Below are 15,131 nucleotides of genomic sequence, written 5' to 3'. Positions count from 1 at the left end.
ACATTGGGCTAACGAGCAATGTAAAATGTATGCTGACTGTCCTGAAGCCTGTTTCTATAGCCTTGAACAAAGGTTACATCAAACAACAAGAATTTACTTCTTGTAGAAAACAGTGAGTAAGTCGAGGCTTCCTGACCAGTAATTTAAATTGCGATTTAAATCAAATTTCGTTTTAAATCAAACCCGCCCTGCTTTTAATGTAGCTATTATTAAGAGCTAGGGTTAGAAGAGGGAGCTAACATCTAACAGTATGAATGCCCTGCTAAGGGAGGTTTCCCTTATGTACACAGGATTTGATATGTGGGAACATCATGAGATGGAGCTCCTCTCCAACGGCGGAAACTCAGCCTTGTTCACTGCCTGGAGCAAAAGCTTCCAGGTGCAGAACCACTTTTTTGGTCTAGTCAAATGGGAACCACTTACTTTTCATTATCTGGCTACATGTTTTCCACTTGCTTTTTACTGATGGTGTCAGGTTTAAAAAGAGACTGCAGCATCTTAGTTACCTTGCAGGAAATGTCCATAACTTGGAATAGGGAGCTTTTTGGATCAGTGATTTTTTTTTTTTTTTTTAAAAAGGACAGAAGCTTTAAAAAGTGTGTAAAATGCCCTTGGTTTCCATCAAAGAGAAAGTCTCTTTCCATAGACAATGTCAGATGCCCATCATTATGTGATGGAGGCAGATAAAACCATCTTACTTTGTGAAGAGCTTTAAACACTCAGATATGCACTTGCCTGAGCATTTGTTGCTTTGCTGTACTTTGGGTTGAATTCAGGCCTGAATAACGGGTATAAGACTGAGTAAAATGAAAGGGCGGAGATTGGTAGGCCTGGTGCACGGGTGGTCAGAGCACAGCATGGGCTTCTACAGTGGAGCCCCTGAAGGCATGTCTAGGATCAAGGTCCCAGCGGGCAGTCCCCTGTCTAGACCAGCTGGGACCGTTGTGTCCAAGTGAAGCATCACATGCTCAGCCTGATGGCCTTTATTGGCCCCAGCCCTGGAGTAGAGGGTGTGCTGCAGTCTGTGGCTGAGTAGCTACAACCACCCATTTCTAGCAGATTGCTCATAACAATGTCAGTGCCATTGTCTGTGTCCTGAATGCCTCCTACCGTGGTGCACGCAGGCCCCTTGTCAGTTGACCTGGAATTTTTGTGGGTATGAGGAAGAAAGACCTGGGCTGGTGGGGAAGGTTGGAAGCCGGCCCTCCGTTCAGTTGCCACGTTCTTACATTTTCTGATTTTGCAGATCCTCGACGAATGGTTCGGGCGAACCATCATCTGCTCCTGTGTAAAGCTGAGCTACGACCACGCGCAGAGCATGATCGAATGCCCTGAGAAGGTGCTTTCGCCGGAGGAGCTGCCTCCCATCTCTCCCCAGCACACGACAGAGGAAATTCACTGGGCAGTGTTGAACCTCCACCGCATCGCCAAGCAGCTGCGCAAGCAACGCTTCATCGATGGTGCCCTTCGTTTGGATCAGGTCAGTAATCTTCGTGCGTGGACCTGGGGCTGCCCTGGGGTCTTTTGCTGACTTACAGCAATGCAGACCTAGAGTATAGAGCAGAAGAAGCTTCCTTCATGTTAGAACAGCAGCACGGTGGGATAGAGTCCCAGGGAAGCTGTGGACTCGCCTTCACTCAGTTTTCAAGAAGATGCTGGATTAGCAGTGGTGAAGGATGACTCTGAGAAGCGTTCCTGCTTCTCTGCAGGGGGGTGGGCTGGGTTACCCTTGAGGTCGCAATCAAAACCTATGATTCTGTGGTTTACTACGGCAAAGCCAAGTGGGGCTCTTGTGGTCTGTTGATCGGTCTAGAGACTCCTAGCAGGGATGAGACACGAGCAAAACTGTAAGGTTGTGCGTCCAAGTTTTCTTTGCAATATCACTGCCCCACATTGCACCAGTGCAGTAGGGAACCATAGAGGGAATCCTGTTGAAATCTCCTGGACAAAACATTCAGTGACATGTGAGCACTCGTACTGAATTCTTCACAAGCTCTTATAACACCTACAAAGCTGTAGCTAAGTGTCTGATACATTTAAATAAATGATAATGATACAGCGATGTGATCAAGGAAGTTAGATGCCGTGAGCATGCATTCTGCAATAAAGCAGGCTCTTCTCGAAAGCACGGTTCCCTCCACTACATCGGGCTTGGATTAGTCACTTTTTCCCGCTGCAGTCATTTCAGTTCTGGGTGCAGGGCAAAGAACTGAACTGCAACTCAAGCAAGTTGAATTGTGTATATGGGAAAGGGGGATGCGTTTCAATAATCAGGGCAGAAGTGAAGTGGCTTCTTCCTTGGGATCATATCAGTTGTGCTGGGGTAACTGCTGGATTAAACTGTTGCCTTTTGATTTGTGGATTCTCCATCCTTGGAAGTTTTTAAGAGCTGGGTAGACAAAGCCTTGGCTGGGATGTTGTAGTTGGGGCTGGTCCTGCTTGGAGCAGGGGGTTGGACTAGATGTCACTTGCCTAGGTCCCTTCCAACCTTCATTTTCTAGGATTCTAAAACCTGCTTGACAACACAGTGAAGAATTAGTTTGGCCTAATTACAGTCCCCTGTGGGCTTCTATATCACAAACTGAATTATTTCCCATGAGCACTGTTCCTTGCTCAGAAAATCTTGTTCCCAAAGCAAGAGATGGCTTCTAGAGGGGTGTTTCACACATTAACAATGTGAATTTAACCAAGGGAAATCTTGCACTCGTGGGTCCTTTGTTCATATAGCCATGGGGACTGCTCTGTGGGGAGCTGTACACGCTCAGATAACATTATCAGCAGTTCAACAAAGAATCCAAGGTCATGCAGACAGCTACTGCTGAAGAGAGCAAGATGAACCCAAGGGCACGTCCTGGCCGGTAGAGCATATCTTGTTCGGGGCAAAGGAAGCACGTGTCGCTTTTAACGTAGCAGCATTAGAAGGCCTCAGCTCTTGTTCCCATGACGTCCTCTGCTAACCTGGGTGTAGTTCTGTAGAAGATCCTATTCCCAGCTTTGAGCTAGCGAGGGTGGGTCGGTTTGGGAAACACACCTTTCCAATCGCAGGACCTCTCGTGGATTTCCTGTTGAGTAATGTAAATCCTAAACAATGGCAGATAAACTCTGGTAGGAAACTGTGAGCAATTCATTATCAGATTCCAAATGAACATGAAAGCAAAGGAAATGTTCATTCCATAGCATAAGGGAGGAGGTTGTTAAGAGACGTATTACTTCCATGCTTTCTCTCTCAAAGGGTTTGAGCCGTCTTCCCATACGTAAAGTTACATTCGGGGTCTGCCTTGTGTTCAGCACTGGACATCTCTACCAGGAGCTTGGTGGCCTGGTGATTCTTTTCCTGTTTCACTAATGATATTTGCCACCCGGATGTTTTTTCATCATTCCTGTTAATGTCCTAAGGAAACATGCTGGTCTGCTGCTTAGAGCCAGAAGCTGGGACTCGGAACTCCTTTGCCACCGATTCGTTATGACTCTTGGCTTGGCTGTCACTTCCCCTGGTCAGCTGTTCTGCAAGCTGGCAATAACCCTCATCTGCTGGACAGGGTTGTTGAAACGCAACGCTTGTTCCCACAGAAAAATCTTAGCCGAGTCAGCTAAGGGTGTTGATATGTGTTTCTTCAGAACGAAACAGATGCTAAACGATGAGAGAGGTGCTCGCGCCCAACCCGGCACGAATCTCCAGGAATTAATCCTCTTCCCACTGCAGCTCTTGGTATCTTCAGTATGTGATTGGATGCCACACTGTGCTGTGAATAGCCCCTGCTTGAATACGGTGGGCACATTTATACAGTCTGGCAGAGGCAGGAATTTTGTCTTTAATGATACCTGTCTAAATGATGATCAGATGATACCCGACTGTGGGTCACACACGGTTTTGAGTGTTGATTTAACCTTGGTATGGTAAGCTTGGTACAGTATGGTTGGTAAGCTTGACTGTTGTTACAACCTCGGTATGATTCAACTCCAGGTATTACTGTGCTTCTGCACAAATAAGAGGCAGGGCTGTGATGAATAGACTTTGTAGCGCTGGTGTGTTGTGTTTCGGGGCGGAACAAGGGTAGTTTGGCTACTGGTGTTACTTTCACTGAGCCAGTCGCAGCCAGATTAGGCCCATAGATGATTCCCACCCCCAAATGCCTGATCCAGGATGTGCAGCACTCACCAGTTGGGGATACCAGCCCAAGCGGATGTTGTGGTCCTGGTCCCATCCTCAGCAAGCACCGTGGTCGGCGCAGCCTAGGACCCAGCCCCAATGGGTGGCACATGCAACACATGTCCTAGTCATTGCGAGCCAGTCCAGCTCACTGTGCGGGGCAGCACTGAGGGTTGGATCACGGGGCTCCGTGGCCTGGATCTGGCCTGTGGACCATAAGTTTGACACCGCTGCTCTAGAGAAAGTTGTCAGTTAAAGCTTTCACTACACGGCATCCAGACATTTCCAGACTAGGTAATTCTTGTACCAGCCACCCCGGATAGGTGGTCCCACACCCTCCAGCCACCTGAGGCTGTGCTACCTTCGTATCTGGCATGGTGCAGCAGCTACTGAAATACCAGATGCACATCCATCCACATGTCAGGAAAATGCTGAAAATGTGGCAAGAGTCCAGACAAGGGAGGTGAAAGGAGCAGAAACCTACCTCATAGTACAGGGGTCAGCGACTTACGACCCACGGTGCTGTTGGATCAGGCTCGCAGAGCTGGGGGGCTTTGGTGGCATTCAGGAGCTAGGGGCTTTGCCCATGCCAGGGCTGGGCAGCGAGGAGAAGCAGTGGCAGCGCTTGGGTCGGACTTGCTGCCCTGCCTCAGACCTGAGCCGTGTTGTTTCTTTGCTGACCCTTGTTGTGGCAGGAGACTGAAGGCACTCAAGCTAATTCGCTTTTCAGGAGGAAAGTGAAGATACAACTCAGTCATATGTTTTAAGGATCTAGATGGGCATCGAGATCTAATGCAAGAGGGGCCTCCCATCTGACAGATCAAGGTATAACCATATCCAGGGGCTGGAGGCTGCAGCTAGACCAATTCTGACTCAGAAAAAGGCCAGAGTGGTAAGCAGTGAGGATAATTTCCACTGAAACAACTTACCTTGTATACTGATGGATCCACTGTCTTTGGAAGCTTTTAAACCAGGAGCTAAGGTTTGTCTACAAGATGAGGTCTCTGTTTCTGCAGCGGTAAGACTTGTGTGAGCACAGTTGTCCCTTCGGGCATTTGACTTTGAAGCCCTGCTGCCTCCTCAACCCGTTCTCATTCCTTTTTTGCAGCTCTCTGCCTAGATTCCCGCCCCCCATATCTGTGATACCCTACTATCCCTGGCTATCTATTCCAGCCAGCCCTTTCCAGGCTTCCCTCTAAGCTTCAGTCCACCAGCCATGATCTGCAGAAAGGAAATCTTGCTCCACTGAATGTGATCCTCCCTCGCAACCTGTAGCCATACATGTGCTGCAGCCTGGAGCCTCACTTTTCTCCCTCGCCACCTTTTCCAGTCCGTTCTCCCCACCTGGCATACCCAGCCCCTTCTGTCAGCGATCCCTCATAGCTCCAGAGTGTAGTCTAGGAGCATCCAAAATCAGATGCCTTAGTGCAGCATCATTTTCGTGATTGGGCAAATAAAACTTGATTTCTGGGAAATCTGCCAGGGTCTAATCCATAATGATAAACGATAATGCTTTCTCTTTCACTCAGAGCTGCAGTACTTGGATGCGAAAGCAAGAGGTGCCATAAATGCTGGAGAAGCAAATAAATTGTTTTAAGTACATTTGTTTCTAAGTTCACATAAAAGCCCGTGTACAAGAGGCCTACCATAAATGTAGTTCTCCTTTGCTTTAACTGCCTGGAGATGAACCACAGAGAGCATTACCCACAGGAGAACTGGTTAGAAAAGTGCCCTACACACATCCAGGCCGGAAATAAATTCGATCATAATCTTTACGATCCCCATAATTAAACAGCTGACTTGGAGTTGATTGATGGCTTTCGTTGTTCTGTGAGGCCGCTCTCCATAGCGCCCGTCCCCACGTGCTTGAGTTGGTGACGGAGGTTTATCATGGAAACAATCAAAAGCGCATTTGCAGTAGACCGATTTGTGCCACTGGCACCAAGCTGTTTGCAGAGACTTCTCATCACTTGTTTTGATGCCTGGGGGAAGCTGCAGAAAGGGAAAGGAAGCGAGTAAAAATGAGGGCGATCAGAGCGTTACTCTGGTTAAAAACCAAACTGCAAACAAAAGGTTACCTCCTCTGTGGTCATGGATGGCTGGTCCTGCTGCAGGCGAGGGGTTTGTGTTGCTCTGTAGTTTGTAACGGGCTTTCAACAAAGTGGATGAATTTAGGGAGAGCAAGTGCAGCCTCTTTGCTTACAGTGTTTCAGCCCCTTGCTTACAGTGGGGCTGATTGCCCTCTTGGCATTTTTATCCCAGATAGCAGCTTCAGTTAACTAACAAGATGGGATTCGTGAATGCTGATAACAGTGGAATAAGGCACACACGAGGAGCTTGGGGAAGTGAGAAAGAGGAACCAGAAGGTGTTACTAAGTGATTCACGATATCAAAAAACATGGAGTTGTCTTACAGATTCTCAGAGCTCCGACGCAGTTGGGAAATTCCCAACGTGCGTACCATTTCCAAGGTGTCCGTAAACCTGACTCCAGGTTCGGTTCAGCTGGGAGCGATAGACCTGTCATAGAAAGCAGGCAGCCCTGAGGGGTGGGCTGTATATGTCAGCCGCACAGAGAAATGAGAACGAAGAAGGTCTTTGTGTCATCAGGATGTGACAGCATCTGCATGGCGGTGGCGGTTCACAGGATTGTTTCCAACAGGCAAAGACAGAGAACCTCTATTTTTAGACAGTGGCCCCCACTTATGCTTTATAATTGAATCACTCAAGAACCGAAGATTAATTACTATCTCAATTAAAATCTTCCCAGATAAATGTCGCTTGGAAACAATGCTAGGAAATTGCTTTCTCACGTTTCCCCTCTGAGACCATTAGCAGATGAGCATAGGACTTCTCTTTCTCTTGCAATGCGGAGGTAGCCTGCGGCTTCGACTCCTATTTAAGGTGACATTGTGTGCAAGGTAAGGCGTAGAAGTGTGTCTTGCTCTGGCGTGTAGGCGTGGAAGATGTCTGAAATGCTGCATGGCTGGGTTAGGAGGAGGCTGCAAGTACTGTGCATCAAAGACAAGGAAGTCAGAGTGGCCCAGGCGCCAACGAGTTCAGCAGTCGGGGTTTTTTTCAAGGCACCCGCTGGCTGGTCTGATTGTGAGGTGCCTTTGGTCTGCTGTCTCAAGGCAGGGACCTTTGAGAGAGTCAGAAATGACTTGGCCATAACTAGTGCATACAGACAGTGTCCTATGAGTAGCAGAGCCACCCTGTCCTGCCCAAGGAGCTTTGCCTTTCCTGGGTTTTGCAGTCCAAAAAGAGCTACAACAGTCTGTCCTGCTTCTGCAAAAGGTACGTTTGGCACCAAGGTGTGACGTGAGGTGCCAGATCCCACCTTGGCCTGCGTTTCATCAGGAACGAATTTGTCCTTGCGAACATGTAGAACGCAGGGGAGTTCCCGTGACCATGCGCTTCAGCAGCCTGAAAGCATGAGCTAGAGCAGAGGTGTCAAACGTACAGCTTGCGGAGCTGGGTCGTCTGGTCCTGGGGGCTCCCGTAGGGGCCTGGGATTGGGGAGTGGGGTCTCGCCACCAATATCCTGGGCGCAGAGCCCCACTTGACATGCGCATTGGCATCGGAGGACAAGCGGTGGCTGTGGTAACCCCGCAAGGGACTTAAAGCCAGAGTTTCCTGGCTAGAGCATCTTGCCCCTCTGCTCAGGGTTAGACCGAAGCTATATTTGGAGTCAGGGAGAAATTTTTACCCCCTGGTCATATTGGTATGGACTGGGGGGCGTTTTGCCTTCCTCTGTAATGGGGATCACGTCACGGTCTCTGCTTGGGATCTTTTGAGTACAGACAACGTTTCGACTTACAACGTTTCACGCTTACAGCGTTTATAAATTGACACCCTGTTTCAACTTGACAACACCAGTTTCGACTTTACAACGCTTGATCCAATGCGATGCCACGCCAGCGAACAAATTCGCTGCATTGCTCATCTCCCTGGAGGACACCTGTCCAAACCTCCCTGGACACTTTCTTTAAGAAAGCCGACGAGACTCCAGAAAAACCCGCAGCCGAGACTCCTGGGAAGACTCCAGCCAAGAACCCGTCAAAAAGTCCAGCAAAGTCACCTCAAAGAAGTCCTTCCAAATCAATATGATTGCTATTTACAATAGAAATACATTAATGTAGCTCTGTTACTCATCTATAATTGATTGAGTACAAAATTCTGGGGTATTTGTGGTGAAAATAGGGTATCGGGCCTTGGTTCAGGAACCAATCCCCCATTTATAACATTGTTTCCTATGGGAAATTGGTTCCGAGTTACAACGTTTCAAGTCGTTTTCAGGAACTAATTGCGTCCTAAGTCTGAGGACTGCCTGTATATATTAACGACCTTTTGTGGAAGCAGGAGTGGCTGCTGTAGTCCGCCTGCTTTACCTGTGTTGTGTCAGGGTTGGACGGTAGCTTTACCAAGAGGTTAGATTGTGGATCAGTAGGGAATGACTTGGACGGGGCTGATCCTGCCTCGGGCAGAGGGTTAGCCTCGATGACCTCCCGAGGTCCCTTCAGCCCCGCTCCTCTGTAATTCTGTGTCCTGCCAGGAGACGTGTCTAGGAAAGTAATGACGGCAATACTCTGGAATGAATATACCGTCAAGAAACACACAAGTCTCTTTGTTTCTTCTCTCTAACTAATATAAATGTTGTAATCACTAACTTGGACACCGAGGTCCGTCCATTATTTGCGTGTTGCTTGCTTCTGGACAGGCAGCTCCGCCTGCCAGTGGCTTGCACTGTCCCAGCTGGTCCTGGAGTCTCAGCCTGTGCCCCGTTCAGAGGCAGTTTTCGTAGGCAACAGCCTACTTCACCAGCAGCATCTGATGAAACAGATTGCCGCCTACAAAAGCTCGTGCCTCTCTGAACCAGCGAGTCCCCGTGGTGCTGCGCTGCCCTGCCTTCTGCCGCACTTCCAAGTAGCCGAGTGATCCAGCTCTGTCCCCTGCGCCTCAAAGCCCAGCTGCTGCTTCCTAGAAACAGGTCTTTATGTTCTTAAGTTAGACACAGTGCTGGTCTGATGATCATATTTATCACTGCTGTAGAGTGTCCTCCACCTCCCTCAAAGCAAGTGACAGGTGAGGTTCACTTTCTCGTCTTCCCGGATTAGGAGACTAGGGTGGGAAGAGGTGAAATGACCTCTCCAAGGCCACCCAGTGACTCAGTGGCAGAGACCATCGAACACCTTCCTCATTCCCAGCCCATAGTCCAAGGTCTCGCACTGTCAGCCCGGTTTATCTTCCTTCTCCTTTTATCAGTGCAAATATTTATGTGGAAACAGGTTCTTTGTTATTCCTGAACTTCATCCCCAGCCCATTCATGGCATGTCTGTGATGATGCTGCCTCTCCCCAGGGGGATTTGGATGCCTCAGTGACAGGAGTGACTCGAGAAAAATTCACAGCAGGAACAGAGGAGGCTGTGACGGGAAGTCCTTTGTTCTGTCGCTGCACACGAGCTCTGTGTGGCTGGCATGGTTTGGAGTTAAAATATCAAAAGTCCACGACCCTGGAACGCTGCCACAGATCCTTCTGCACCAGACTCGTAACGGGGGACCCCGATCCATCCAACTTGCTCAGTCTTTGGCATTGAACGTGTTTGTGCTTCAGCGTTATGCAGAAGGCTTTCTTGCTAGAACTGGCCTGGGCTGGGCAGTGATTCTTCAGATTCAGCACAGCACTTTACCTTTCCTTTCAGATTTAGCGCCATCCCAACCAGGCACACTCTGGGCATAATCGTCCTCTTGGTGTGGCTGAGGTTTGAGGGCATTTGCATGTTCTTCGTGGTCACTGCCCACCACGGCAGGGTGCTCCGCGGACACACATGGCAGTCTGTGAATGGCTGCACCGAGGTGGAGCCCGGCTGCGCGTTGGAGCACGGTTCTTTGTGCGTGGCTCCCCTGGAGCGAGCCGGCTTGCTTAGAAACTGCTGAACTGAAGTGTGGGACCTTAGGGTGTCAGAAAGCATCTGAAACACGGAGGTGATCACTAAGGCGAAGAGATGCTTGAAGGCTACTGCCGAGCACAGTTTCATGGCATTGCAGAGTATGATAGGAAGGGAGACTGTTGCTTTTCTTGAAAGAGGCTCGAGGTGCAAGCACTGGTTATCTCAATGGAGCAGAACCAAGCTGATTCTTGGGGGAGCCTGATAAGAGCTTTGATAAAACAAAAGCCTCAAGAACGTATTTGTGTCGAGGTGTGCGCAGGGTGAATGGCAGGGTAAATGTCTTTTTGTCCCGGAGAAACATTCCCGGTTCCAGTGCCCTCTCGTCGGATGCCGGTGTTTTTCTTGCAGAACCGCACGCGGACGTCATCGCAAAACCTTTTGTTGTTTCAGGTTCCCTTTATCACGTATTCAAACTGAGCTTGACAAGGGCTTTTTTTTTTCCCCAGGTATTAATTATAGCTGGCTGCGTGGCTAATCCATCATCCCTGTTGCACTGAGTCACCGCGTGCTGAGTGATGCAGCCTCAAATGCGACCGGTCTGCCCTAACCGAACACGCAGTGCACCGTTGTCAAAGCCTGTTTTGTTTCACCTGCCAGGGAGCGGTGGAAGAGCTAAACGTGCCGTGGTAAAAGGCAGCCCCTGGGGAGGGAAGGCAGATGAAGTAGCTCCGCTCGGTGATATTTTTCCGATTTCACTTCCAGTGCGAAAATGATTAAAGCAAATACCAGTTTGCACATCCGTCACTCATGTCATCGGAGGGTCCTGGAGCTCTGCGGAGCAAACCTCATAACCTGCTTGTGGGGCGAGGAAGGGATTTCCCCTGCCTTTAAAACTGGGTTGAATGGACTGGTGTGTCTGCAGAGCTGAGCTCTGTCGCTCCCTTGCCACCTCCGAGATCAGGCCGTAAGGTCAGCACTTGATGAGAATAGATTTACATGCCTGGATCCCAGGCTGTCGACCAGCCTCTGCCTGGGTTATTTCCCGGACTAAGCCCCTCTTCAGGCAATAGCACGAATGATTCAGGGCCAGGCCCAGGGTCTCTGAAGTAATGTGCTCTGATTGTTTGCAGCCTGTTGCTTTGTTTTGAAAGCAAAGTGGCCGGGGCTTTGTCTCTAGGAGGGGCTTACGTCATCCATCGTACCCCTAGACCTTCGTGTAGCAAGAAGGACACGCGCTGTCATGCGAGCTCCTGTCAGAGGCCGCGTTTCACACGGGGGAGCGGAAGCGTGCGACACACGTGACACTTTGCCTTCAGGACTGGCCAACACCCGATTCCTGGGAAGGGGAACTCCTTTTCCGCGAAACGCACCTGTTCCTCTGCACAGCGCGGTCCGCTGTGGTGAAGGAGCTCGCGCGCCCCAGGCCCAGAAGCAACAGCTTAGATGATGCTCGTCTCTGAAGGCAGGGAGTGCTGCAGCTCAGCTGCACCTCGTTAGAAATGGATGCTTCCTCGCCTTTGCTCTTCATTACATGCTACACTGACTGTCACTCCTTGGCGGTATATTATGGGATGGGGTCAGTGGAACAGTAAAATAGCAGCTGTAGCAAGGAAGTCTTGTGCAGCTGTTTCCAAAAGGGCACAGGCAGCTGGAAGGAACCAGTCGTGCAAAAGGATCTTGAAGGTCCTTTTAAGCGGGTAAATTCCTTTAAGTGAACTTGAGAGGCTTGTCTCTATGGTAGTGGGGATAAATAAAAAAGAAAGATAAGCCTGGTAACCCAGTCTTTAACAGCCATGGTACAGTTCCCATGCAACAACCTGTCATTTATACTATGGCTGGTGGCTCTGGAGTGTGATGTGGCTTGGAGATCACTGCTTGCACCAGGGAGGAAGCTGCACTTGCACTCGAGTTGATGATCACAGCGGGACTCCGGCACTAGTGCAAAGCGGGGGGCTCACCGGACTCAGCGGGGCCAGGACTTCACCGCCGGTCCCAGTTTCTAGTCCTGTGCTCTGATCCCAAGACTGTCCTTCATTCGTCTGAGATCTGCACTTACCCAGCCTGCACTTAGCTCCTGACTGTCGCTCTGGAGTGGAATCTGGCCCCGGCTCCTGAGAAACAAAATGCTAAAATGACTAAAATGGGATTTTTTAAAATGCAATTTAGTAAATTCTTTCGGAGTCGGTGATGCCTTTAGCAGGTACAGGAGACAGAATGAAATAAACCAGGGTTTGGCATCTAGGGCAATGAGTCACTTTTTCTGTTGCATCATGTACAAACTCTTTTCCCTTGCCGTGTATGTATGGTTGAAATTACTTTGAGGTTTTGAATTTTCACTTCGACACTCTGTTTTTTATTATTTTTCAAACATTACTGAAAGTGATGGTCCATCTTGCTGTGCCCACATTGCCTTGCTGCTTTTTTTTAAATAAGCCATTTCTGTAGCTAATTCAGCTAGTTGGGAGTCCAGTTGTTTCTCTTAAGCAGGGGTGAATTTGTTGTGGGGTTATCTGCCCATTGGCAAGGGTGGCAGCGTAGAGTAGCCGTCATCCTGAGAACCGGGCTCGGATCCTTTGTGGAAGGAACCAGTGGTGCAAAAGGATCTTGAAGGTGCTTTAAGTAAATTGCTTGGGTCTGTCTGCTTAAATCACAGCAAGGTAAGGATAGCATGGGGTAGTTCTTGACCAGGTGAGGTGGCACAGAAAGGACCCCTCCTGTTATCCCTTGCTCAGTGTATAGGAATGGGGAGCACACGCAACCAGAAGAGTATAAAGCCCCCCTTTTTTTTTTCATTTCGCTCTGTATTTGCCCATCCCCAGGTCAAGCTATTGGAAGCTGAGAGGTTTTCCACACTGGAGAGAAGCCGTTGAATAACTTGAAGACGTTTTAAACATTAGTTTTGTCCTAGCTCTGCTCTTGCAGGAGTGCTGCTTTGGTTCACCGGCCTAGCAGCTGGGCTTGGCTTGGCTAATTTGTTTGTGGCAACCAGCTTGTGGATAGTGGGAGAGAGGGAGTGCTGAGTGGCTCGGTACTTTCCTTTGCAGTCATGTCTGTAGCGGAGCGGAGGCCCGGCCAGCCTGTTCTCCCTGGAAGGACTTTACAGCAGCGAGCATTCGCTGAGGTCATCTGCAATTAGTGGGGATTCGTTACCATACCGTGCCTTTTGCATCCTGAAGGCTGGAGAGAACACAGAGGTCACTGTAAGTCCTGAGAGACAGGTGAGATGTAAGTACAGTGCATAAACAGGGTTTCCATCACTGTCAAGCCTATTCACCAGAACCATTTTACCGGGAGCACTGGAGCTCCCCACATGCCAGTGCCGACAGGATGATGAATAGCTGGCTTTTTATGATGATGAAATCCCGCAGCCAGCTTGAAAGTCCTGAGCTCACACACCTGCAGCCTTCACCTTAGCAAGAAACAGGCTGCTGCTTGGCATGAGCACAATGATACTCCCACTCGAGTGTGCCATTGCTGTCTGCCACGTCCCCCAGCTCCCAGGCAGAGCTAGTAAATGGGCAGGGGGACAACCTGGTCGGCCTGTGTGTCTACCTCCTTTAGCAGAACTGTCCTCGTACTGAATCCTTCCGCTTGGTGGGTTTCTTGGGTGGTTTTTGACTGGCCTGTCTTTATACATGCAGGGATTTTTTACTAGTTTGTATGCGTTTGGTGGTTGCATCCAACAAGAAAGATGAGTAGTTTGTACAAGCAGTCCGTACAACAGCTCGCTTGCTTGTGGGTTAGGGCGTAGCAATGAGTGTCCTCCTAAGCTTCATGAATTTCAGCTGGCAGTTTAGTGTGGCCAAAGCCTCTGTCATCTTTGGAGGAGCTCTTCAGAAGATCCACAAAACCATCATACCAGTAACACGCCAGTGCTGAACCCACCATTTTCTGCCAGCGTCCCCATGCAAAACCTCGGCTTGATGCTCAGAAGTGCTGAGCACCGGCCGTCCCTCTTGGAGTCTGTGGGCTCCCTCTGTGTGAAGTAAAAACCTGCCCCCCAGACAAGGTTGCCGCAGTAAATGCCCAGTGTTACTTGAAAAAGATATATTCTTTTGCAATTTCTCAGTCAGGCTAATAAAAGGCATCGTCTCTGAACCAAGAGTTCTAGAGTTTTGCATTTTTTCAGTGTTGAAGCATTAGATGCAATGTCCAACCTAAATCAAGTGGTAATGTTAGAGCGACGTTGCCGTGATGGTCCAACAATCATGCAAGTGGCAAGTATTTCTTAGGGTGATATCTTTTATTGGGCCAACTGCATAGCTGGGGTAGAGTTAGACAAGTTTTTAAAGGCAAGACAGTTTTTTTTCAGGAGACCCGGCTGGGTCCTAGTTGGGACTCAGTTGGGATGGACTTAGACAAGCTTTTGAATGCATGCCACTGCAGTGACCTGAAGAAGAAGGTTTGTATTCGAAAGCTGGTCCAACTCTACGAGCTATGCCGCTGTTCGGATAAAAGCTCTCTCCCTAAGAAATCCTTGGGTCTCGCAGCCAAAATTAATTGATTCTGAGAATTTTGCTGAAGTTACGACAGCACAAAAGTCAGTGGTGGAAAGGGACGGTGGTAGGGAGTTAGCTCTAGTCCCACCAATACGTTTGCTTGGTGTTTCAGGGGCCCTGAGCTTTCGGACTCAGTAGGTTTCACCCAGGCAGGAGGCAGCAGCCTGAAGATGTGGACCGTGGGCAGGAAGGTTGCCCGAGGGGCTGGGCATCGGGTTCGTCTCTCTCTAAAATTTGAAACATGCAGTGTTACAGCTGGCGCAGCCCTTGCAGAGAGCTCTGCTCTGCGCTCCCCAGGACACTGGGGTAGAGTTCACAAGAGCAAAAGCCTTTCGTCCTCGTGCAAAGTGACTCGCATGACTGCCTCTGATCTCATCATCGGGCGGTTCTTTTCATTACCGGCAGCCAGCTAACCTGCTGGGTCCGGCTCTGCTTGCAATTGGCTCGTGCTTGAAATAGCCCCGGGTGCAACGAAATCCTGGGGTGCGAGGTGCCTTCTCGTGCAAGCCCGGTAGCATCACTGTGCTGGGCTTTGCTCCGCAGGTGAATGACGCACACGGCATGGTAAGTGCCTGTGAAATCACTGGTACGGG

At 49.4% G+C, this 15,131-nt stretch overlaps 1 protein-coding gene across 4 annotated transcripts in view; it reads left to right on the top strand.

The window, feature by feature from the left end:
• The window catches only part of DIS3L2 (DIS3 like 3'-5' exoribonuclease 2), a 228,309-nt gene that overhangs the window by 147,363 nt on the left and 65,815 nt on the right, over positions 1 to 15,131 (top strand). For all 4 annotated transcript variants that reach the window (XM_014601477.3, XM_014601479.3, XM_014601481.3 and 1 more), the window contains one exon: positions 1,247 to 1,480. In XM_014601477.3, coding sequence (XP_014456963.2) covers positions 1,247 to 1,480 — 234 coding nt within the window. The remainder of the gene's footprint in view (positions 1 to 1,246; positions 1,481 to 15,131) is intronic.

This window comes from Alligator mississippiensis, chromosome 7 (genome assembly GCF_030867095.1).
Source record: "Alligator mississippiensis isolate rAllMis1 chromosome 7, rAllMis1, whole genome shotgun sequence".
In the NCBI taxonomy this organism is placed as follows: Eukaryota; Metazoa; Chordata; order Crocodylia; family Alligatoridae; genus Alligator; species Alligator mississippiensis.
The sequence above is the reverse complement of the archived record's forward strand: the minus strand, read 5'-3'. Positions and strand labels throughout refer to the sequence as shown.